The sequence below is a fragment of the Mus pahari genome, chromosome 3, assembly GCF_900095145.1.
Source record: "Mus pahari chromosome 3, PAHARI_EIJ_v1.1, whole genome shotgun sequence".
Lineage (NCBI taxonomy): Eukaryota > Metazoa > Chordata > Mammalia > Rodentia > Muridae > Mus > Mus pahari.
Window position 1 is genome coordinate 71,375,597 of NC_034592.1, and position 26,346 is coordinate 71,401,942.

A 26,346-nucleotide genomic window follows, 5' to 3' on the forward strand; every position below is an offset into this window, starting at 1 on the left:
GTAAAGAGCCATTAAGCATCAGGTAACCTCAATGTACCTTGGCTGATGTGTCACCTAACTTCCTTATTTTCTTCTGTATTTTAAGTCTGATGCTCACTTTGAGAAATTACATTCAGAACAATACTCCCTTGTGTTTGCATGTTTGTCACCCTTCTGATTCCTTGTCTACCTGAGTACCAGGACCCTGCTTCTCCCACAGGTTGAGGGACCCACTGAGTCCAGTCTATAGCAGTGTTCAAAACATGTCTGTTAGAAATCCATCAAACCTCTCATTCTGGCCTTTAGAACTCTGGAAACACCTGTATAGAACTAGTGGGAAATACACTATAGATATTTGAAACATATTCTTTAAGATTTTACAAAGTTAAATACAATCCATGTTTCTTCCAGGTGCTAGATATATGTGTGTTAGTGAATAGTACAAGCTACTTTAAACCTCAAATACTTCCTCAACAAGCTACTAAAAAAATAACTGAAGCATCCCATTTAAATGAATGATACTGAAGCAATACAAAAAAATAATTCACTAAATGTGGTAAGGTATTATTATTGAACACCTGCAAACAAAAAGTACCATTTTTTTCATTAATCAAATCTTTGCTAAACACAATAACACTTTATTTTTCTGTTCATGATTACGGGTATTTTATGTAAATTATTTTAGGAAACTTAAAACACTACTTGAAAATATGTTCATTATCACCAACATGCAACAAAGTATTAAATTCATAAAATATTTAAAAATGAAAAGTGAAGTAACATATATATATATGAAGTAATATATATATGAAGTAATATATATATGTTACTTCACTTTACATTTTTAAATATTTTATGAATTTAATACTTTGTTGCATGTTGCATACTATATATATATATAGTGTGTGTGTGTGTGTGTGTGTGTGTGTGTGTGTGTGCACTATATATGTTTGGGTTAAATATCTGTGAATGTACATGCAATTGTGGAGAAACAGGAAGAAAATGGTTACTATCCTCTCCCTCTCCACCTTATATTTTAAAATTATTGTGCTCACTGAATCCAGAGTTCACTCACAGGCTCATCTGGCTGTGCAGGATTCCTCCTGTCTCTGCTCCCCATGTGCTTAAGTAGATTAAATAGGTTAAATAGATACACTTACCTGATGATTTTGCTTTTTAATATAAGTGCTGAGGATTTGAACTAAGATCCTTACTCTTGGGCAGAAAGAATATTGTCTATGGATATATATCTATATCTTTGGTCCCTTAGTATTTACAACCTATTGTACCCAGTTATGTTTTCATTTTGTTTATTTAAAGGGAAGAATACCATTTCTAACTACTTCACAGTTAATTATTATACAACTACCTACAATCCTTGATATGCTAACATGGTAATTAAACAAAGAACCAGAAATATTTTAAAAACTCTTATTATCTCACTACTTCCTGATTATCTTATATTGTTGAAATATAGGATGTTGAGCTATTAAAATGCAAGCTGAAATGTTCAGTACTGTACAGATTACAGAAATAGATCTAATTTCATATGCTATATTCATGTATATAAGAAATATATACAGATGTGTGTAAATGTGTAAAGATGATGTATACATACAATTGGAGATGAAGACATGATCTAACATTAGGATAAATTTTGACAGAGATGTATATAGGTAAACAATAAAAGCTCTTGTAGATAATGTTCCAGACTCTGAGTTTCAACATGGGCTATACACAAACACACACATAAAGATACACATACATACATGTATATGCACACATACACGTAAAAAACACAAGCAAGCACCCACACATACACATGGATAAATATACATCGTCATTCATGAATATAGAAGTGCACACACATATATGCATACATATACATATACATGAACCTGTGCAATTCCAATGAATCATGGAGCTCTGCATGAATGTTGCAACTGGCATTTACCATTTTCACTTCAATATGGCAAAATTGAGTATCTTTTGACTACTACCCAGATATTTTGTATTAATGGATAATCAAAGAGAATTTATCACTGATTCTCTTTAAGGCACTTTTTACCTCCTGATTTCTCAAGCTGTAGATCAGTGGATTTAACATGGGAATTACTACCACATAAAACACTGAAGCAAATTTATCTGTGTTCAAAGAGTGGCTTGACTTGGGCTGCAGGTACATAAAAATGATTGTACCATAAAATATGGTGATGGAAGTCAGGTGGGATGCACAAGTGGAAAAGGCCTTCCTTCTTCCTTCAGCAGAATGAATCCTCAGGATGGCAAAGACAATAAAAACGTAAGAAATGCCCACAATCACTAGAGAGCAAAGGGTGTTGAAGCCAGCAATGATCAGCAGCATCAGCTCTTTGACATGAGTGTCAGAACAGGCCAGAGCAACTAAGGGGACATCATCACAGTAGAAGTGGTTGATCACATTGGAGCCACAGAAAGACAAGCGGAAGGTTGCCAGTGCCTGTGCAAGCCCCACAGTGAATCCATAAATGTATGTGCTGGCAATAACCTGAAGACAGAGCTCCCTAGGCATGCGGACCGCATAGAGGAGGGGGTTCCAGATGGCCACATATCTGTCATAGGCCATTACTGACAACAAGTACATTTCACAAACAACAAATGTGATGAAACAGCACACCTGAGTGGCACATGCATAAAAGGTTATACTTTTGATTTCTCGAAGAAAGTTTATAATTGTGTTTGGAGTGACTGAGGATGTATAACAGAAATCAACGAATGCCAAGTGGCTGAGGAAAAAGTACATGGGTGTGTGAAGCTGAGGGCTGACTTGGATTAACACAATCAGCCCTAGATTACCCAAGACAGTAGTTAAGTAGATGACTAGAAACACAGCAAAGAGGATGACCTCAAGTTCTGGGTCATCTGTCAGTCCTACAAGGATGAACTGATATACTGTTGAATTGTTACTTTCATCCATAGACTGTACAAGTGTTTACTACTCAAAAGGAGTCACCACACTCATTCCAAGTGATTGTCTTCCTTTGGCTGTATTCATGGAGAAAAGAAGAATTAATTCTGATTAGCTGATCTTAGGTTGAATACATTCCGAGGAACATCTTTGCACTGTGCCTGGTTTTACAGCAAATCATTTTCTTTGTTTAGAAATTCTGAAATATGAATCTGTATGGAATATTTTATGGGTAGAAAGATAGTCTTTCTTAGTTTTGTATAAATATGCTATCTTTACATTATTTCTTTCATTTAAGAGATAAGTGAAAATTAATTGAATATAATTTACTAAATTTTTATAATTAACTGATACTTTCTTAAACTTCTATTTATTCTTCTGGAATAAATAAATTAGTGATAAAAATTTTAAATATTGACTTCTAAAACATTTAGATGAAAGATTCTTAGCATATTTTGATACATGTGCCATATAGTCAAGGAAATTTTAAATCAAAAATATTATTATTTGTATTTTTTTTATTCTCAGATTTCTTTAGGTATTATACAGCAATTTCAAATTAAATGGAAGGGATGAATACACACTAATATATAATATATACATATCTATGACATGTCTCATATACATATCACATCATCTATACCATATATATATATATATATGTATATATATATGTATATATGTATGTATATGTATATATATACCATATACATATATATATGTATATATATACATATGTATATATATATGTGCATATATATATATATATACCATATACATAGTTATAGTTATACAATGTATATATCATTGCCATTATAAAATGTATTTATCTTTTCTAAAAAAGTAAACACTGGGGCTGGAGCGGTCGCTCAGTGGTTAAGAGCACTGACTGCTCTTCCAGAGGTCCTGAACTCAGGACCCACAAGGTGGCTCATAACCATCTGCAGTGGGATCAAATGCCCTCTTCTGGTTTGTCTGAAGACAGCTACAGTGTACTCATATAAATAAATGAATAAATCTTAAAAAGAAAAAAAAAAGATGAGTAAGTGCTAATAGTAGTTTGTTGCTTTAACAAGTGTAGAAGGAAAGAATTCCACCAGCACACTTTTAAAAAGAAACAGTAAAAACTATTTATTATATGCTTCATTATATGAATATAAAGCAATATATTAAGAGATAAGTGAAAATTGAATATAATTTATTAAAATTTAATAATTAACTTAATACTTTCTTAAATTTCCAGTCCTTCTGGAATACATTAATTAGAGATAAAAATGTTAAATATTGGCCTCAGAAACACTTACATGAAAGACTCTTAACATGTATGTGCCAAATAGTCAAGTACATAAAAAGAAAATATCAGTGCTCAAATCTCTTCCTCATTTTTCCCATTTTACTCAGCCCGGAAACCCAGTTTATAGAAGATTACCATCACAATAGAGATGGACCTTTCTTCTTCAGTTTCCCTTTTGAAACTCCCCAATAACCAGCCCCAATCTAATCAAGTCAACAGTGAAATAATACACCCCACATCTCAATATAATATAGTCTGACATATGCTCTCAGCAGTTCAACAACTAATTCTTTCCAAGGTTACATACAGTCTCCTTCCTCCAAATGCAATGTGATTTCCTACTTGGCTTGCCATAAGCATTAGGCCTTTGACATCACCTTGCACAATAAAAAACAGTGATTCAGATTTTGGCCATTCTTTACCTAAAAAATTTTCACAAGAAGAAGTCTATGTAACTCATTTCCTCATGTACATTTCTCTTTCTCTGAACCTTTAATCTAGTGGCTTGCCTTCTTTTATATATGCTTAAATTAATATCCTTAACCTCACATACCGATTTGCATTATGCATGTATATTCTTGTTAGACAATGTCATGTATCACTAGTGTGCAAAGGTTACTTTCTTGGTAAAAAAAAAATGGTATAGATTTCTATGCAAAGTATCTCATCCAACATCCAAGCACGCATATACAACTGCTTACATTCAACTTTCAATTTCATATTAGATGAACACTTATATTTAACAAAAAGGGTTGATTAAAAATAGTCTTACCCCAATAATATACACTGGAATGAACAGAGAAAATTCTGTTAAACTTGGTGTGGCCTCTGAAGTATATCTGCTTCTTCAAGGAAAATTTAATAGTTGAGCGTGACTCATCATTTAACATGTAACAAGTTTTCTATAAAAACACTTAATAAAAAGGTTAGAGTTTTCATCAAATCATTAAAATGTTTACTTTTCTAAGCCCCTTTTGCCTATTTAGCTACCTTTGAATGCTTACTCTTTAAATAACACTTTTAAAAAGTTCCCAAAAGGTAAGTCTGATATACCTTGAGGCAATATCTGTGTATGCCACCAGTTCTTAATTTTTCTGGCAATTTAAATGTATTTCATAGATGTCTTGAGGCAATTCAGTATGTGTGTGTGTGTGTGTGTGTGTATTACATACTACTAAATAAATTGAGCTGGAAATATAATGATGTTCTACAAACATGATTAATTATGCTGGTTGATCTTTTGGGACCTAATATTTAAAATACGCAAAATAACACATTAACTGGTAGATCAGTATACCGATCCCAAGGGTAATCAAATATTAGAAAACACTAGGACTGTTTTCTTTAAAATATGAGAAATAACTCCACAGAAAACATGTGTTTTGAATACTTTCTCATACAATAATTTCTTATAGTAAGAAATTATTATATAATTACATTTCACAAACTTGTCTGATAAAGAAATACAACTGAGTGGCACATGCAAACAAGATCATATTTTTCAAACAGAAATTTTGCGATTGTGGTTGAAGTGTGACTGGAATTATAACAGAAGTTACTGAATAAGTGGCTCATGAAATGTATATGGGTGTGTGAAGCTGACAGTTCACTTGGATTAACACAATCAGTCCTAAAACAGCAATGAGAATAGGTAAGTGGATGACTAGAAACACAGCAAAGAGGATTTGTGGAAGTTCTGGGTCATCTGTTAAACCCACAAGAATGAACTCATGTTAGGAGCCAGCCTGACCTGGAATAACCAGGAGGACACAGCATTGGACATTGGACATAGAGGTAGCCTTAAAGACTGATGGTCTCTGGCCTTTTAGATCTATAAGTATACTGAAAGCTTGCTGATAACTTCTTAAAAATCCTAGAAACTTTCTTGCTTACTCTATGGTTAAAAACCACCTGCTTGGGTGACTAACACCTATTGCCTAGAAGCAGGGAATTAATATATATATACATATATATTATATATATATAATACATATATACATACATATAATATATATATACATATATATATACATATATATATATTCCTATCACTCCCTTCTCTGTCCAGACAACAGAAGCCTCTCAGTCTAGGCTGTTTAACTCTTTGTGAACCAGAGAGGAAGGAAAGGAAAATAATTAAGTGCTTTATACAGACAAATATGCACAGACACATATACATTCATATATACATTTACATTTTCATTCACATTCTTATTTACACATTAAAACATTCAATTTCTTTCAGCCAGCCACCTGCATCATACACTCCACAAGTATTCATGCATACTTACATACACATATATATCCACACGTACATGTAGAAAACCAGAATATATATTTAGTTAGATAGCTAGCTAGATGGATGGATGGATAGATGGGGCAGAGCTCCCCAAGCCAAACCATTCAACCAACAATTTTATTTCTTTTCTTTGTCCTTTTTTATACCTTCTTAAACAAAGATTTCTTTGGAAAATTACCTCAGAGATAAAATGTTACTTAAAATGGTTTTTACAGAAGGATGTTGATATTATGTTCAAAGCAATGTTTCATTCTATATACAGGTTATAAGTTCAAAGCAAAAATGTTTACATAGACTTGCTTTATCATAGTGTACACCTGTGGCTATGTCCTAGGACCTAAATCCTTTTCCTTGAACACAAATTTGTCCCAAATCTATTTCTCTTTTTTGTGTAATTATGATAAATCTTTGTATTTCTAATTGTGCAGCCTTTACTTACTATATGTAGATTCTATTCTTGATTATAACTTTGTTATATCTTTCTAGCAAAGCAACTAAGATCATCTCTTAAAACTTTTTAAATTTAATTAATAGATAAAACATAATTCACTTGGATGACAGGACAGTGTATTAAGTGTAGGTGAAGACTGAGGGGAGTATCATCCCTTTAAGTGATCCACTTATGTGTACATGGACAGGGGTGTGTGTATACACACTGTTCAACCAATATGTGCATAAATACATGTGAAAAATTAAAGAAATTAAAAATTAAAATTGTTTTCCTTTAACAGATGAGAAATAATGCCAAGTTGGGCATGGCCTTTATTGGGACAGATTGACTTGGTTCCTGACTCCAGAACAGAGCCAGCAGATATGGGTCTCCAGGATTGGTGAAGGCTGCTATGGACATAAAGTTTGTTTGTATAATAATGTAAATACTTTACCTTCCTTCTTTAAGGAATGTTCTCCATGTTGACTTTAATGACTCCATGTTAACCCAAGACAGCATGGGTCAAGGAGCTCAAGGTGTGGATATGTCTCAGCAAAAGAGCAAATGCTGGGACCTTCAGCGCAGCCCTCAAGGCTGTTAAAAAGAACTCTAAAAACATAAGATCAAAAGATATATAATTTCTCAACTATGCAAAACATAAGGATGTAGTACGAATTATGAAGGACTTCACAAATCTAAATGAGGAGAGGTAGTTGCATTAATTATCCATCTTGTCAGAAAACAAGCAAACAAACAAAAAAGGAAGACAAATAAAAGGCAGGCAAATTCCTGAGTTCCTAACAGCCTGGGACCAAGCAAGGTTATGTCCAGGTGTGGTAGAAATGGCAATTTTAGGACGGGTACAACCCAGCAATGTGGTGTTCCTTCCTGCACGCAGACCGGCGCCTTGTCTGCNTGGGCAGAACACCTTGGGGTGGGTTTGCACTTGAGCGCTAAATGTGTGGCTCTGCCTGCTGAACCCACTGTGGATCCGAACTGGAGGACGAGAACTCCTGAGAAAGAACAGGGCTGCAAAGGAAAATATGNGGCCTTGGCAAGTGTCTGATCAAAGCCCTTATCTTTATTGTCAGGACTGGCTTAAATACAAAGAAGGGTTCCCAGCATTCCCCTGAGTCCTTAGAAGTTGCCACGGCGTTCTCGCGATGGTGGGCAGTCCTGGCAGTGGCGGGCAGGTGTCCGATGGTGGGCGGTCCAGGNGACGGTGGGCGGTGACAGTGGGCGGTTCGAGGACGCTGTGTTCCGGCTGGTCTGGTGCACTCCGGCTGCGCGATTCCCCGCGTGCCTGTAAAAGGCAGGACCCCGTTTAGAGGTTTAGAGGGAGGAGCCAACACAGCAAGTCCATAGTCTGTTTAACTAAGGCAGGCAGATCTCTGAATTCCTTTGCAAAGTTAAAATAAAATATGTGCTTGCTGTCTCCTAAGAACTAAGAAGCTGGCGTCACCTGATGCTGATTCTTCGGCTTATCAAAAGGAAACCTGAAGTAAATGACTGTATTGATATGTAAAAATATAAGACAGGGCTTGTGATCTGCAGGAGATGAGCTAACCAGAGAGAATTTTTTAGAATAGTAAGAGAGAACTGCTTGGAAAAGTGTCCCCGGCATAATACAGAGAGCTGTCTGGAGCTGTCCAGAGGAAGCAGAACAAAAGGAAGGCAGACTGGAAAGTTGTCTCCTTGGACCCATGATTTGACTTGAGTCCTTTGTTTCTCTGCTTCCAGAAACCCCTTCCTCAGAACTCCTCTCCAAGACAAGCCTGGTCCTTGGCAAAATAATATGTAAAATACATTTTTTTTTTTTTACTTGAGTCTAGTTTATTGCAGCTGTGAAATTTAGCAAAAGACATTGTCGTACATTAGTGTAAATTGAGCTGATGTAAGATTTTGCAAGGGTGGCAAGACAAAAGTGAGGATTTTATTAAAGACTAAATTTTCCATTCAAAAAATGATAATCTGTCAAAAACTGATCAACCTTTAATGAAGGCATGAGTTCTTCATTGCTCAGAGGTATATTTGGTTCGTTACCAAGAAATTCCTGTTTTAATGTTTTGTTCAAAGAAAAAAATTATTTAAAATGAAACCAATTTTGTTTCCTGATATCAATGGGAAAGTATTTAAATACAGGACAATTATAAAATTATCAGCACGATTTCTCTTCATATCTCTACATCATTATACAATAAACATTGAACAGGAAGACATAGAAGTAAAAAGGCACAAATTATTTTTACCAAAATACATGAAATTTACTCTTACAAAGTCTGTTTAACCATGGGATCAGAGTTCTGTATTATTACTAATAATAACTTATTATTATTATTTATTATTATTATTATTACCCTAGAATTTCTTCTAGGCTCTGCCCAAGTTACCTAGTAACAGCCAGTTAAGTCTGACTTGCTATAAAAGGGATCTATGTTCGGCCTCTTATGTTTCTCTCTCTCTCTCTCTCTCTCTCTCTCTCTCTCTCTCTCTCTCTCTGACCCCCATTGTTCTCTCTGACCCCCTTCTCCCTCTCTCTCCTTGTGCCTCCCTTGTCCCTTCTCTTTCTCTTGCTTTCCTTCACTGTCCCCTCCCTTTTTCTACCACTACTCCCTTCTCAACCCCAGTTCCCATTACCTCAGTAGGGAGGGATATTAATGCATGGGCTCCCTAAGGTACTTCCTCCCACTGTACCATACTGTGTTCTGCGAAGCAACTCCTACAAAACCAAGAAGGATGACCATGGTGTGGATACTTCATTCCTCCTTAGAATAAGGAACAAAATACTCATGAAAGGATACAGGTACAGAGAAAAAATTTAGAGCTAAGATGAAAGAATGGACTATCCAGAGACTACCCCATCTGGGAATTCATCCCAGCATCAGCCACCAAACCTAGATACTAATGCACATGTCAGCAAGGTTCTGCTGAAGGGACCCTGATATTGCAGCCTCTTGTGAGGCTATGCCAGTGCCTGGCAAACACCGAAGTGGATGCTCAGAGCCAGCTATTGGATGGAGCACAGGGTCCCCAATGGAGGAGCTAGAGAAAGTACCCAAGGAGCTAAAGGGGGCTGCAACCCTGTAGGTGGAACAACAATATGAACTAACCAGTACCCCCTGAGCTTGTGTCTCTAGCTGCATATGTAGCAGAAGATGGCCTAATTGGTCATCACTGGGAAGAGAGGCCCCTTGGTCTTGCAAACTTTATATGACCCAGCACAAGGGAAGGCCTGGGCCAAGTAGTGGGAGTGGGTGGGTAGGGGAGCAGGGCGGGGGGGGGTGAGGTATAGGGAACTTTCGGGATAGCATTTGAAATGTAAATAAAGAAAATAATAATAATAAAATTAAAAAAAAAACTCCTTGGTTTTATAATGTAAGGGTCCATGATTCCTGAAGAATGACATCCCAGATTCAAATAGTATGCAAATACAAAGAATGTTTTATTCTGCAGAAGTCCAGCGTTCTGGGTTCTCCCATCACCAACATAGAGAGACAATCAAGTGATCTCAAGGCTCAATTTCTAGTCACTCTGGAACCATTGCCAAGGCATGGAGTCTGGAGTCTGCGGTCTTTTTGTTGTTGTTGTTGTTTTGTTTTCTATTAGTAATTGACTTGCCTGAGCTTGCTTGGACCTGCCCAGTTCTTAGGCCTAGTCTCTCAAACTGCCAATTTGAAGCCTGTCATGGAGACAGCCTAGCCTTCTAAATAAAACTTACAAGTTATTATCATCATGCCATTTTGACACTATAACAGATGCGGTACAACATTTATTGTATGGAAGTCACTATATATGAATGCTTACATTAATAATTTTCTTAAAGACCCTGCCTGGAAAGATACTCAAACTAGTTGGAATGAAATCACTATATTAGTAAGTTATAAGGACACTGAAATAATATTTTTACCTTTCTATTTCTGTATTAAAAGAAAAAGCAGACCTTGCTAGGATAAAGTGACTGTCCACTTACTTTCAAATTTCTGTTCACTAATTAATTAGAAAACCCTTCATCCCTAGGCAGCTAGGGAATAAGATTGTCACAGGGTTCAGGATAGTTTCACTCATGTGTCTGAAATTTGGTAACTATCTCAGGTAGCAAGTCTTGTTTTGTCTCTGTGTTATTTTCATGTGGGGACCCATGTAACAAACTCTAAGCTTACTGTGAGCTATGGGTGGGATAGAGTACAAAATGTTCTTCCCACAAGGTAGCTTTCTATAAAGAGTTGCATAAACCATGATGAACCAGTACACCTGAAAACAAGGACTGGAATGCCCTTATCTTTGTGGAACAGCAAAGGCCTTGCTCTTTTCGCATGACTAAGGAAGATAAGAGATAACACATGTATTTCTTTGCTGTACTTTTATTTATTTAAACTAACTGTAAATATAACCTCATGTTTAATTACTTTAATTTAAAAGGAGAGGAAGAAATGGGAGAATGAGGAAGAGGAGCAAGAGGAGAAAGAGAAGAAGAAGAAGGAGATGGAGAAGAAGAAAAAGAAGAAGAAGAAGAAGAAGAAGAAGAAGAAGAAGAAGAAGAAGAAGAAGAAGAAGAAGAAGAAGAAGAAGAAGAAGAAGAAGAAGAAGAAGAAAGTGCTTTTACTATGCTTGAGCTCAAATGCCTGGATTCCCTAGGTACCCCATGCAGGATTTTGACACATCCTTTAATCCAGGGAGACTTAGCCTCAAGGGCCATGGCACAGGTTGACAATCTACTTTGAGCTTTCAATATCATAGTTGTTCAGTTCCAACCTTTAAAGTTCTTAAGAAATATGATCATCTATAGTGTGCTGCAAACTATGAAACTGGGGAAAATAGGAAGACGGTCCAAAATAAGTACTTACTTATAGCAATATATTCTGCTCCCTGTGTATAATGTTGCTTTGTTATATATTTTCAGGGCTGACCCATTTGGTGTTAGATAACCAAATAGTCCCAGAGAGAGAATATCTCTCTCTCTCTCTCTCTCTCTCTCTCTCTCTCTCTCTCTCAAGCATCATGAGATTGCCCTCATCTGTGTTGCGATATTTATTTCTCTTTTTATTTCTCTTCTTCCTGTTAGGCTCACATTTGGGCTGTTATGTTGGTGAGACTTTATGGTTGGAGCCTCTGACAGTCCTTGGAGACAATCTCACAGCAAAATTTCCTGATCTTCTGATTCTTAACCATCTTTCAAACTGAACACTGGGACTTCACATACTCAAAAACATAATATGAAAATGTGTTTCTCCTAGATTTTTTTTTTTTTTTTTTTTTTTTTTTTTTTTTTTTGGTTTTTCGAGACAGGGTTTTCTGTGTAGCCCTGGCTGTCCTGGAACTCACTCTGTAGACCAGGATGGCCTTGAACTCAGAAATCCACCTGCCTCTGCCTCCCAAGTGCTGGGATTACAGGCATGCGCCACCACTGCTCAGCTTCTCTTAGAACTTTTAACTAATTAAGTTCTCCTGCCTTTCCTTTTGTTGGGTCAAATATCCAAGCCCACTTTTAAGTTTGAAAAACTACCCAAACCCCACCAATCTCTGAGTTCTTAAGCCCCACAATCCCTAAACTTGAAATTCTATCAAGCCCTGGGTTTAGCTTGAAATCCCACCAATCCCCACACTGGAACTCCACCACTCCACCTTGTGAAAACTATGCCTTCCAAGAAATCCTTTATAAAGCCTGCCCCTGGGGGTGGTTGGGTGGGCGAGGTTCAGTTTCCTGCTGCTTCTTGACTGAGAAGAGGAAGCCACCTCATATTTCTCCCAATAAATCTCTTGAGTGAGGATTGTTATATTGTGTGACTTCAAGGTATTTGATTCCAGACTACAAGAATGCCTTTCCCATTGGAGATGTAATCTTTTACTGGGGAAACAAACCTTCCCCTCAGAGCTGCAACACACTTCCATTGATGAAACCTTCCTCCTCAGAGCTGCAATGCCTCCATCAGGGAAGCCTTTAAATTTAGGGCATCTTATAATTTTTTTTTATCAGAAAATAAACAGAATTTTGGATGTAATCGTCTGAGTATACAAGAGGTATACAAGCATATGCCAGAGTCAGTTGGTTGCCTATCCAGCTCCATTTAAAGCCTGCTCTTCTCGCTGACATAACCCTGTGTCCTGGGAAGGCTCAGTAGCAACCTTATTCTTTGTCTATAGCTTCAGGTCTAGTTATTTTTCAACTAATGTTGGGTAACAAACTTCCTCTCCTAAAAATCTAGTAAAGTGAAAGATAATTACTAGGCTATGTTAATATCCCCCATTATCATATCCAACTTATTCATTTCTTCTAACCATGATCTATGGGTTCTCTATGCTCTCCAGGGGGATGAGGTAACCTGTTTATATGCCTCTCCGCTAATCTAATTTTTGACCAGCAACTGTGCATTTTCCTTTTGCTCAATTTACTAGAGACCTGATTATTGATCTCTAATTACTATATGGAAAAAGAATTTAAATTGTTTTCTGAATTTTGTAACAATTCCAGAGTCAGCTCACTCTACCTATAATAGAAACAGACTTACTCTGTAAGACAGTACTAACTTTCTAGGATGTTTGGGAGTTTCATCTTCTTTTCTATTAATGTAGACATAGGTTTCAGTATGTCCTAAACTTGGACTACCACAACAATTTTTTTCTGTGTTGTTCTACACCATACTACAATAAACTCCAACGCTCTATTTTAATGACTTAAGCATGCAGAAAGGGTTCTCATTACACTTTCTTTAATAACAAAAAATATTCTTCTAGTCAAGGCTTAGACTCACAAGGTACAGAGTACACAGTATGATCTGAGAATCACTGTTAGACCTGATTTTCAGGCCTATAGTTATGTCAGGAGGAAAAAAATCTTTATTAAATCCCACTATCTGTGTTGGTATTAAAAGATAATGCTTATAGTGTATTGACTTATCCCCTATCTAATGGCTGTGAGCGATGAACAAAAAGTAGATACACAGACACATGTATATAAAACCTAGAGGATACTGGGGCCTGCTAGCAAGCAAAACCTCAGTGAAAAATACAGCTCAGGCTGGGGGGTAAACTGCTAGGAGGTCCTTATTGCTGGGCAACCTCAGACTTTAAGCATCCATGCAGAAGAAGTGAAAATTATAGATGCTAGTTTTGTACACACTGATCAATCCTTGGTAAACACTTAACTAGAAGAAGAAGACTTTGCACTTTTAACTTGGCCCACACAGGGAGTGGCTTTGGCAGGTTTCCATGGGCCTGGTGCCTTGGTCCTTGTCCTGTCTTGGCTGCTGTCAACAATACATATTCACTTAGGGTTACAAGGACTCATGTCTTCCTCTACTCTCTACAATGTATCCTTCAGTGAGTTCAGCTTGGTAAGGATCTCTAGACACTCTCTCTAATAAGAAAAAAAAATAGCTTCAAGTATAGACTAACATATCTCCCTGAGAAGCAATGAACAAAGTGAAGCCTAGAAAGAAGGGTATAAACTGGATAGCAATGTTAATTAATCAATGCCAAAGGGTGGAAGTAGAATATGGGTAGAAATTTTAGCAACAACTAAGAATTGAATTTAGGATATAAGAAAAGTCTCAAAAAATATTTACAACTAATGTTATTGAGAGCAAAGTGATAAGAAAAGTAGAAAATCCCTCCTTGGTGACAGGTTTAATAAATAAATAATATCACACCACCAGCAATTCCTAAAAAAAACTGTTGTTACACTGAAATAATCCATGGGAGAAAGTTACAGACCTTCACACTTTTATTTTTTATTTTTTTTTGGTTTTTCGAGACAGGGTTTCTCTGTATAGCCCTGGCTGTCCTGGAACTCACTTTGTAGACCAGGCTGGACTCGAACTCAGAAATCTGCCTGTCTCTGTCTCCCAAGTGCTAGGATTAAAGGCATGCGCCACAACCACCTGGCACCTTCACACTTTTTAAAGCTGACTGGAGAAGGAGCTGTACCTAATGTTGTTGCCTGCCTTTGGAATATGTTCCCCAACTGGGCTGCCTTGTATGGCCATAGTAGAAGATGCACCTAACCCTGTAGATACTTGATGCATCAGGATGGGGGGGGTGGTGGATACACATAGGGGCCCACTCTCTCAGAGGAGGAGAGGAATATGGGGGGGGTACCTCTGTGAGGATGTGAGGGGGTTAGAGATTGGGATGTAAAAATGGATAAGTAAATAGATTAATTAACAGAGAAAATAAAAGAGAGTATATTGAGTACTCTAGCTTGCTGACCAAGAGCTCCTGGGGAAGATTCGTGGAGGAAAGACAAAGGAGCTTATGTTGTTTAAAAGTCAAAAAGGCACATCATGCCAGCGAAGGAGGTTTTGCAATGTAACCTGGTAAAAGTTCACACAGTTGCATTCCTCTGGAGGGACCAAAATTTTTTACTTAACAGGATGCTTTCTCAGCAGCAAAGGATATGTCTTTGGTATAAAATACATTGTCAAGGGGAGTTAGAAGACATTTGTTTGCTCTCAAATGTGGTTTCCAAGGGGAGGGGTTTAGGGGTTAGGGCAACTTGACCTTTCTAACGCTATTGCAACACAATGAGGTAAAAGTAAGTGAAAGTATCCTTGGGATAGCTAAATGCTTCATCAGGACACGGTACAGCATTAGTGCCAGACAGTGGCTACCATGTGCAAGGGATAGTCAATTCCTTTGCATTTATTCTCTACCTTAACACTCATTGACTGAAAGTAGAGTTCAATGCTGAGATGGTTTCATGGGGTCCTGGGTTCAAAGTCTAGTACCACTAAAGGAGAGTTTTCTCTTTCATAATCAGTGAATCATGCCAAGAGATATGAATTGCTTTTTTTAGATGAAAAAAAAAAAAAAAGGATATAGAAATGTGAAATCGTGTATGCCCCATAACAATTGCTAGTTGTGGCGAAACGGCTATGCAAGTTGTTTAGAGACCACTGATACAGTCAGGCGGTAAATTTCCAAAGGATGGTGCTCTCCAGTGGTCTAGTCTGGAACAACATCGGACATCAAATATTTGAAAGTAAGAGTTCTAGTGGTAGCTCATGTAGGTGGAACAACAACAGGAACTAACCAGTACCCCCGGGGTTTGTGTTTCTGGCTGCATATGTAGCAGAAGATGACCTAATCGGCCATCAGTGGGAATAGAGGCTCCTTGGTCTTCCAAACTCTATATGACCTACCACAAGGCAAGGCCTGGGCCAAGTAGTGGTAGTGCGTGGGTAGGGGAACAGAGGTGGGGGGAGGGGTATGGGAAACTTTCGGGATAGCATTTGAAATGTAAATAAAGAAAATAATAATAATAAAAAATATATATATATTAAAAAAAAAAAAAAAAAAAAAAGACTTCTAGTGGTAGCTCATGTCTTCTCAGAGGAGTAAAGCAACCAGCAGAGAGGTTGGAGAACACTATCTCAAAACAAATAAATGTAATTCTCATTGTTAAACTTTAGAATTATTTCTGTACTATTACAATAAAGAAAATAATAAAAATTTCAAAAAATCGAAATATAAGAAAACAAACATTTATTTCATATAATAGAACTGAAACCATTCCGTTTCACAGAGCCTAATATTACTTAGATTTTCCTACAGTTACTTAAAGGAGTATTAATTTTATGCTTTGTCTTTTTTTTATTTCTCTGTTATTTATAACTCCCTTATAAAAATAAAATTGAATGCTACAAAATTCACAAAATCCATTTCATATGTCAGTTACCGAGAATGATAGAGTAAAAAATGACACATTTGATACATGTATCAGAGGACTCATTGTATAGGTGGGGACTCTTTTTCCAGTGCTGCGAATGTAGATGATAAATAATAGAAAGACACCGGATTATTTTATCCAGTGGTTCTTCAGTTACTTGATGGCTGAAGATAATTTTTCTACAATTCTCTTCAGAGCACTCTTTACTTCCTGATTTCTCAAGCTGTAGATCAGTGGATTTAACATGGGAATTACTACCACATAAAACACTGAAGCAAATTTATCTGTGTTCAGAGAATGGCTTGACTTGGGCTGCAGGTACATAAAACTTACTGTTCCATAAAATATGGTGATGGAAGTCAGGTGGGATGCACAAGTGGAAAAGGCTTTCCTTCTTCCTTCAGCAGAATGAATCCTCAGGATGGCAAAGACAATGCAGATGTAAGAAATGACCACAATCACCAGAGAGCAAAGGGTGTTGAAGCCAGCAATGATCAGCAGCATCAGCTCTTTGACATGAGTGTCAGAACAGGCCAGAGCAACTAAGGGGACATCATCACAATAGAAGTGGTTGATTACATTGGAGCCACAGAAAGACAAGCGGAAGGTTGCCACTGCCTGTGCAAGCCCCACAGTGAATCCATAAATGTATGTGCTGGCGATGACCTGAAGACAGAGCTCCCTAGGCATGCGGACCGCATAGAGGAGGGGGTTCCAGATGGCCACATATCTGTCATAGGCCATGATTGACAGCAAGTACAGTTCACAAACTACAAATGTGACAAAACAGCACAACTGTGTGGCGCAAGCATAGAAGGTTATGCTTTTGACTTCACGTAGAAAATTCATCAGCGTGTTTGGAGTGACAGAAGAGGTAAAACAAAAGTCAATAAAAGCCAGGTGGGTTAGGAAAAAATACATGGGGGTATGAAGCTGAGGACTCACTTGAATTAGCATAATTAATCCAACATTACCCACAACACTAGTTAAGTAGATGACAAGAAACACACCAAAGAGACTGACCTGAAGCTCTGAGTCATCTGTGAGCCCCACAAGGATGAACTCAGACACTGCAGAGTGATTGCTGTTAGCCATTGTAGATAGATGGTACTGTACTAAAAGTCTTTGGAGCATACAATGTAGACCTAAATTCAGAAGTTGATTCTGACTCATGAATCTTGCATTGGAAATTCATAAGAAGCACTTCACATGGCTTAAGCTTTCAGACTGGCACGTGTCACAGGTAGATTTATCAAATTATGGGACCCTGTGGCATTTGTAAAAAAAATATAGAGTTTTTTTTCTTCGCTTTTTAATTGTGCTAGTCGAACAATCCAACACATGTTAGGAGATAGTTTCCCGAGTCCAGTCATCTCAGGAATAAGTTCTATCTTTCTGACAGCATCAAAAGGAGTTCATGTTCTCAGGCCTGGGACTCCAACTCCTCTCCTGTTTCTTCAGATGTTTCATGGTTTTCTATTAACCAGTAAATGTTACAAAGAGGGAAGATATTCTTATCCCGTTATCTAAACTAAGACATACAAATCATAAATATGTCGCTTGTCTTGACCTAATAGACTATATGCAGGTTGTGCACTCCTTCGTCCCTGATTACAAAATTCAGGGCCAGAGTTCAGGAGGTGTTATGGCTACAAAAGCTGAATCAAGGACCCTGAAATCAGATGACCCAGGTAAGCCCAGTTATCAATGTTAACTTCTTTGCTTAACCCCTTTGGTCAAAAGATGATTGGTCAATGCAACAGTCCATCCCATTCTCTCTTGCTTTGTGTTCCCGTTCTATAAAAATGTTGCAGTCTTCCCATTCAGGGACATAGTTCAGAATCCGAACTGGCTGCCTTCCTGAACATGCAGAATATAAAGCTTTCATTTTTAAATTTTTGTCTCTGAAGTGAGTTTTCTGGGCTTCCACCCTGAACCCATCACCCATAGGGAGAGGGAGAGGCAGAGGGGGAAGGTTTTAGTTTTTATATTAGTTTCAGTGGTTGCACCATACTTATCTCAATGTATACCAATCAAACCGCTATAGTTAGAATGTTATGCTACAGTCTTCCTGTTATTGAACAAATAGTTACAACGTTTCCACTTCTCTAAGGCCCATTATTACTTCAATTACTTGTTTTTCATCCCCATCACTTATTTCTTTTATATATTCTACAGCAAGCCCTGTCCAACACACATATGTGTGTCCACAGGTCAGAGGAACTTGTACCTTGAAGCAACTGTGTAGAGCCAGCACCACTTAGCATGGCTTTCATATCTGTATTTTGTTCGTTCTCTTCCTCCCTCTAGAATATTTTCCCTCTATTGCATCATTTAAATAATTTCTGAACTAAAAATATGACAGTTCGTAACTAAAGTAATTATGCTATGGCTGATCTTTTGGGAGGCAATTTACTTAATGGGCAATAATAAATACTTGAATGACAGCCACTGCAAAGAGAAAGGATACTAAGTACTATTTACCTATGTGGGAAATAAAAACAAAAGAACAAAGCAAAACAATTATGTTTACCTGGAGTTTAATGTTTATAAAGAATTTGAATATGTGTTGTTACATTTGTGTGAAATTTGACAGTTACCTCTGCATATATTATTTCTATGCAAGTGAGATGGGTCTCTGAGAATCTATAAATCAATTATTGTTTAATCATTTCAACAGTAGTGAGTCATTTTATTTACTTACATTTGAAACTGATTTATTATGTTGCCCAGACTGAGTCCTTCTTTAACCTCTCAGGAGCTGGCATTAGAGGCATCTGTACCCATGCCTTACTTCAAATTAGTTTCCTTCTTCCAAATCATAAATATACTTTCACAATGTCTCCATTAAGCTGATGTTAATTTTAAGATTCATTTTATTTTATTGAAACGGGTGTTTTGTCAGCATAAATGTTTATTCACCAAGTGCATGAGGTCCCCACAGAGGCTGAAAAGGGCTTTGGATCTCCTGGAACTGGGGTTACAGAAAGTTGTGACCACCATATGGGAATCAATATTTCTGCAACAGCAGCAACTGCTCTTAACCCTCTATCCATATCTCTAAACTTTCCTTTAACTTCTGAAATGTTATAGTTAATTATGGAATCACAACTACTCCAGATATCACACATTAGTCTTAATAATTAAATTTAGGACAATATAGACCTTTATTTTATTAGAAAATGCATAACATTTTTAATATATGAATATCAAAATCTGAAGACTCTATGTGTTCCCTTTGAAAATGGTTTTCTAAACAATTAGAGTGGGTTGGTTGAGTTAATAATGGATTAAATTATCATCATTACACTATTTTAGTTTTTGTAACTTTTAGCATTATCTGACACTACACATGCCCCTAGTTTTAGCCAATGTCTTGGTAACAAATGACACAAAGGGAGGATTAAAACGTACTAGAATGGTTGGAGATGTTGATACAATACTTGTCAACCATGCATATAAGCATGGCTTAAATTTCCCGCGAAAATATATAACAGTGTGGTGGTATATATATTTAACCATGGCTTTCTGGAGGTTGAGAAGGAACTTCAAAAATGTAAGGTTGTTTCTTGATATATAGTTTGTCTGAAACCACCTTGGGAAACCTGAGATCTTGTTTTAAAATAAAAAAAATAAATCTTGTATTTCCACTTCCTGTTTTGTTTGTCTGCTTTTCGTCAATAGCAGAGCCATACTATACTGTTGGTCAATGGCATCATATAGATCTAAGCCAGTTTTCCCAGGAAAAATGAGCCTGGTCCAACAGAAGCTATGCATGACTCATGATACGTAAACTAACAAAATGCAAAAAACTCTGCATCTTTCTATATTTTAACTACTTTTGAATTTTTGTGTCTCAACATAAAACATGATCGCTGCACAACATGAAAAAAAGGGCTAGTTGTTATATGAGCACAGAGAAGGTATATCCAAACTCATAAGCAAATCCAAACAGCTATGAAGCTCCAGATATGGTATAATCAGCAAAGCCAATTTCTAAATTGCTTATGTGACATCATTACTTAATGAATGATACATATACCTATAGTAGTCTGTCTTTATGAAAACAATACTCATTCCTGGTAAGGACTGATGCTTGTATCAGATGTATGAGCATCCATACCTGGAGACAAATAAGATGCATTATTTTTGCCTTTTTCTTCATACTGTTGCTTAAAGAATAGGAATCATTTTTACAGTAATCGAGATAATAGCAAGACAACTGTGAATCACTTATGACATAAATTGTGTCACACAGAAGATGACACCAAAACTATCCACTCCAGCCAGAATAAAAGGTATTTGAATAAGTAAATAAATCAGAATGATGTCTCTCTTCCTCACACTAGTGATTCATTGGAGGAGCCCATGTTTTCTGCCTCTGCATCTCCAAATCCTTCCAGGCATCTAGTTCATAAAGAAGATAATTTCTCTTGGAACACAAAAATGTCCTGATTGCAAGCCATGACTATCGCATGGATGCCGTTTATTTCTTTTGCTAGTGAATCCAATAACAAAGATTACTTTGTTGGTCAGATAACTGACCCAAGCACATGTGCTTTTACCACATAATGTGGACAGGAATTTTCCAACTATATATAAGAGGATACACAGTAGTATGTCATAATATTTACAAACTCACAGATATCTATTAGTTGACATTTTCAGCAAAGAGAACAGTGTAATGACAGAAAAGATGTCAGATGATATGATATGAATCTAGAGTATTCTACTAGAAATATCAAATCTAAAAGATTTAGAGACATGTGGCATGAGAATGAGACAAGTAGCTTTGTAGTGGTTGAGCATATAGAGTAATAATAACAGTTCCACCCATGAAGGATATCGTATCACTCTATCTTTACCTTGATCTCAAGATTGATGCTTCTGTGCACCGTAATTAGAGACACTCCTGTAAGGAACAACTAATTTTCTATACTTTAATATTGTAGTCTAATACCTTATATAAACTTTCTCTCTTCTGTGCTATTCCATTTTCTTCATAGTATTTACTGTTTTATTATTATTATTATTATTATTATTATTATTATTATTATCATTATTGTTATTATTATTATTTTGGTGGTTTTTTCGAGACAGGGTTTCTCTGTGTTGCCCTGGCTGTCCTGAAACTCACTCTAAAGACCAGGCTGGCCTTGAACTCAGAAATTCGCCTGCCTCTGCTCCCCAAGTGCTGGAATTAAAGGCATGTGCCACCATGCCCGGTACTACTGTTCTATTATTTTATGTCTCCAAAAAACATACACTATTTCATCTTTACCTGTTATTTTTTATTGTTATTGCCATTAGGCAGGGCAAAAAAAATACATTTCTTCCTTCCTTCCTTCCTTCCTTCCTTCCTTTCTTTCTTTCTTTCTTTCTTTCTTTCTTTCTTTCTTTCTTTCTTTCTTTCTTTCTTTTTTCTAAAGAGAAAGTAGGAGATGGAGTGGAAGCACTGGCTGGTCTTTCAACGGAGCCTGGTTAGATACCTAACATCCATAGATTGACCCCAGCATTTGTAATTCCAATCCCAGGTTACCCAAAATGTTCTTTAGGACTCTGCAGGGATAGACTCATATGTGGTGCAAAGAAACATGGGCAGACAAAACATCTCTATACACTTGGAATTCTTTTCTTAAAGAATAGAGAAGTGGAGAAAACTTCTGAAATTGAATAAATTTCAAGGGAGAAATTTAATTTTGTTTGTTACCTTTTTATTTCTGAGTTTCTAGGCAAAATCTGAACTATACATGATCTGAAAGACAGGGTATCCTTACAGATCATAAAAAACATAAAATACATTATTTTACAGAAAAAATGTGTATCAGAGTCATTATGTGCCTTGGAGGGTATATACATATGCTTTGGAATGTGGTATGTGGTGGAACTTGATTGGAGTAGGGAAAGGGAGCATCACATTGCCTGAAAAGCTGGTAGAATTTCTAAGATAATTGAATTCAATATAGTGAGAAGGATATCAGAGGAAACCTTGGGAACATTAATTTGCAACATTTTTTTGGTGTGTGTTTGTGTGTGTGTGTGACTGTATATATGAATGCAAGTGTAATTTATATTATAATATTATCAGCAGCAATTTTAAATGCAAGGATCTGCTGTTCACTGCCTTATAAAATTTATAAAATATTGAATTTTTAAAAAAATGCTTATTGATTCTTCAGAGGACATCAATAACCTATTCAATTATAATCTATACTTCACACCATAATTCACTATGTGAAAATTAATAAATTCATTGTAAAATCAAGTTACATGATAAAATTAAAAATGATTATCATGAACATATTTTGGGGCACAGTACCAAATACAGACTGTCTTTGCTGACCTCTTTGTTTTTATGATGAAACCTTTCATTATCTGTCACAGCACTATTATAAAAAGCACTAGACTAAATAAATTCATTTCTACTGAATTAAAGACATATTAAGCATTTAGTAGAATTTAAATTTGCCATTTCTAAAAGTTTGAACAAACTATTCCATTGGCAACACAACCTCAAACCTTGCAGTAGTTTTAAATTTCATATTCATAAAAATATTGCTTCTTTCTTATTTTAAGTGTAATGAAAGATAGAGATGATCAAATTTGAATATAACTACTCTTCCTCAAATATTCTGGCTATTGAAAAATTATTTATGTCATTTCTTGATAGTTTTACATTATTCAAATTAACTATTTTGACACCCATTTAACAGGGCATAGATGAAGAATATGTTTACCAGTCACTTTTTAAAGAGTCATGTGCTTTATTCCCTGTCCTATAAATAAACAGAAATAAGTCCAAGGTGTTATATTGCTTTTGTGGGCTGAATAAAGCAAAATATATCACAAAACAGCTGTGTGACAACTTGACTGTTTTTCTAGTTAATATGAACTACAAATGTGAAAGATAAAAATAAGACAAATCAAATTTGTTTTTCTTTTTTGGAACACCAGGCTTCTAACAGAGTCAGACAGTAAACTGTTGACTGAATTTACAGGGAGAGAAATGGTCTAGCCCTATTTTTCCAGCTCTTTCCTGTATCATTAATTACATAGGTCATTTCTTCGATGCACACTTAAGTCTAAATCTAAAATAATTTGGAAAGTACAATTAGATAAAATTTCCATCATCTTAATGATTATAATTTTAAAAAAATTTTGATCCAAAATATAAACTTAGTGTGCTACATCACAGGAAGAGTTAAAGCATGGAGAAAGAGTGCTCTAAATGGTAGAAATACAGTACATACATATATGAAACTCTCAAAATTTTGCAATTAAACACACTCAAGGACTTTGTTTCTATACATCACAATATTTTAAAGTGATTGTGAGATAGTATTATATATATATATAAAATACTATTATATATATATCTCCAAGGGAAAAATATTTATCTCTATTTTCTCCCAGTGGATATAATTGCTTTGAGTGCAGAAAAATTTAGATACAAGACTTTAATTTTTATGGCTTCTGTTCTTTCACTTAAAATTTGGATCACTTACTAATATTTATAGGGATCTTATCTATACTTTTCTTCAATGCATTTTTCACTTCTGTATTCCTTAAGCTATAAATTAATGGGTTTAGCATGGGGATCACCACAACATAAAAAACAGCAGCAAATTTGTCTGTATTTAGGGAATGGCTAGATTCAGGTTGTAAGTACATAAAAATAATTGTCCCATAGTATATGGCAATAGAAGACAAGTGAGAAGCACAGGTGGAGAAGACTTTCTGCCTCCCTCCCGCTGAATGCTTTTTTAGAATTGCAGACACTATGAATAGGTAGGAGATGAGGACAATGAGGAGAGAGCAGCACACATTGAATCCAGCCATGCTCAGCAGCATCAGTTCCTTGACTTGAGTGTTGGAGCAAGCTAGAGCCATGAGAGGAATGTCTTCACAGAAGAACTGGTTCACTAGGTTGGAGTCACAAAAAGACAAAACGAATGTGGTCACTGTCTGAATAAGTGCTGTGACAAATGCATAACTGTATGTGGTAATGGCTATTTGAATGCAGAGTCTCTTCGGCATGAGAATGACATAGAGCAAAGGGTTACAGATGGCCACATACCTATCATAGGCCATTACAGACAGCAGGAAGACTTCGCACACAGAAAAGGTGGTGAAGAAACACACTTGAGCTGCACATCCATAAAACGATATGCTTTTAATCTCACGCAAAAAATTCACCAGCGCATTTGGCGTGACACAGGAGGTATAACAAAAATCAACAAATGCCAGATGGCTGAGAAAAAAATACATAGGGGACTGGAGCTGTGGACTGATTTGTATTAACACTACCAATCCTAGGTTACTCATGACACTAAACAAGTAGATGATTAGAAGGATTACAAAGAGAATGACCTGAAGTTCAGGATCTTCTGTAAGCCCCAAGAGGATGAACTCTGTCACCTCTGAATGGTTGCTTTTGGCCATTCAGCACATGTAAAGAGCTTTATGATCAGCTCCTTCAAAGGAAACCTTCCGAGTGATCTTGATTCTGTAAGAAACAATCCAAGTTCATATTAAAAGACAATAACAAAATATATTATCTTCCCTCAAAAGAGAACTCTGGCTTGCACTCTGTGTGAAGGGTTTTACTTGCATGGTAATTGTGAAATGGTCTAAGAAAAAACTCAAAGGTGACAAGTTCTTCAGGAAGTAAAGCTTAAGTACAATTCTTCACTTACCTGAAATAACCCTGCATTAAACTGGAAAAAAAACAAACCTATTAGGAAATTTCAGTTCCACAGAGTTTGCACATAATTCTTTAAATATTTTGGGCATAAAAATACTTACTGTTAAGAAATAGTGGTGTATAAAGAAGGCCTCAGACAACATAATAAACACATACATCTCTAGGCTTTGCACTTAGGAACATTTACTGAATTTCTTTTTTATATCTAAGTGTTCTGAATTTCCTTTTCCTATTTGTGGTATTTATGAATTTCAAAAAAGAGGAAAATAACAATACTAATTTGAAAATAATTTATACTGTCTCCATAGATACAAACACATATGCACATACACACACACACACACACACACAGAGAGAGAGAGAGAGAGAGAGAGAGAGAGAGAGAGAGAGAGAGGAATATGTATGAATAGTTTTCCCATTATAGATAAATAATATGACAGTAATACTTTTAATAATATAAGATTCAGTAATATTAATTTATCTCTTACCTTCCAACATTCAGCATTAGAAGGAAGAAAGTCAATATTTTTGGAGTCTTATTCTTCTAGATTGCTCTCTGGTTACTGGAAAGATGACAGAATAAAATTCTTCCTTTAACCACAATAGAGGAGATGCTGTTTTCATTTATATTATTCTCAGCATCATCTTAGTCTTCTCACCAGCCTTCTAGATTGACATAGCATATAGTATGTATATATTATTGATATAGTATCTGAAATGTTTAGAAGGAAAGAATATGTGACCCTTTTACTAAAAATCAAACCCAATAATACTACCTTAAATCTCTGTCTATAATTGAGGGAAGAAAGCACTGGTTTCTGGAAAGGTCTATAGGTTTAATCCTTTGGAGTTTCTGGATAACAGAGGAAATGATGACCTGGCATGATAACTGAAAAGTTTCTAGAAGGCTCAGCACCATTTAGAAAAATCAGAGACTGATGACTTATTTTATCAGGATATGCTAAAGGTTTGTACCATTTGCTTAGAAAGCTGAAGAACCCCTGATACCTTTGATTGTTTAATGCCTTT

At 36.2% G+C, this 26,346-nt stretch overlaps 3 protein-coding genes across 3 annotated transcripts; all 3 read right to left on the bottom strand.

Annotated features, from left to right (window-relative positions):
• Positions 1-1,993: 1,993 nt before the first annotated feature.
• On the bottom strand, positions 1,994-2,935 carry LOC110319142 (olfactory receptor 5AL1-like). Its single transcript, XM_021194579.1, has one exon. It carries the CDS (start codon positions 2,933-2,935, stop codon positions 1,994-1,996), a length of 942 nt encoding a protein of 313 aa, XP_021050238.1.
• Positions 2,936-16,690: 13,755 nt separating this feature from the next.
• Positions 16,691-17,775, bottom strand: LOC110319123 (olfactory receptor 5AL1-like). Its single transcript, XM_021194557.1, has one exon. The coding sequence runs from the start codon at positions 17,745-17,747 to the stop codon at positions 16,767-16,769; it is 981 nt and encodes a 326-aa protein (XP_021050216.1). The 5' UTR covers positions 17,748-17,775; the 3' UTR covers positions 16,691-16,766.
• Positions 17,776-24,110: 6,335 nt separating this feature from the next.
• LOC110319357 (olfactory receptor 5AL1-like) lies at positions 24,111-25,055 on the bottom strand. The gene has a single exon (XM_021194844.1). The coding sequence runs from the start codon at positions 25,053-25,055 to the stop codon at positions 24,111-24,113; it is 945 nt and encodes a 314-aa protein (XP_021050503.1).
• Between the last annotated feature and the right edge of the window lie 1,291 nt (positions 25,056-26,346).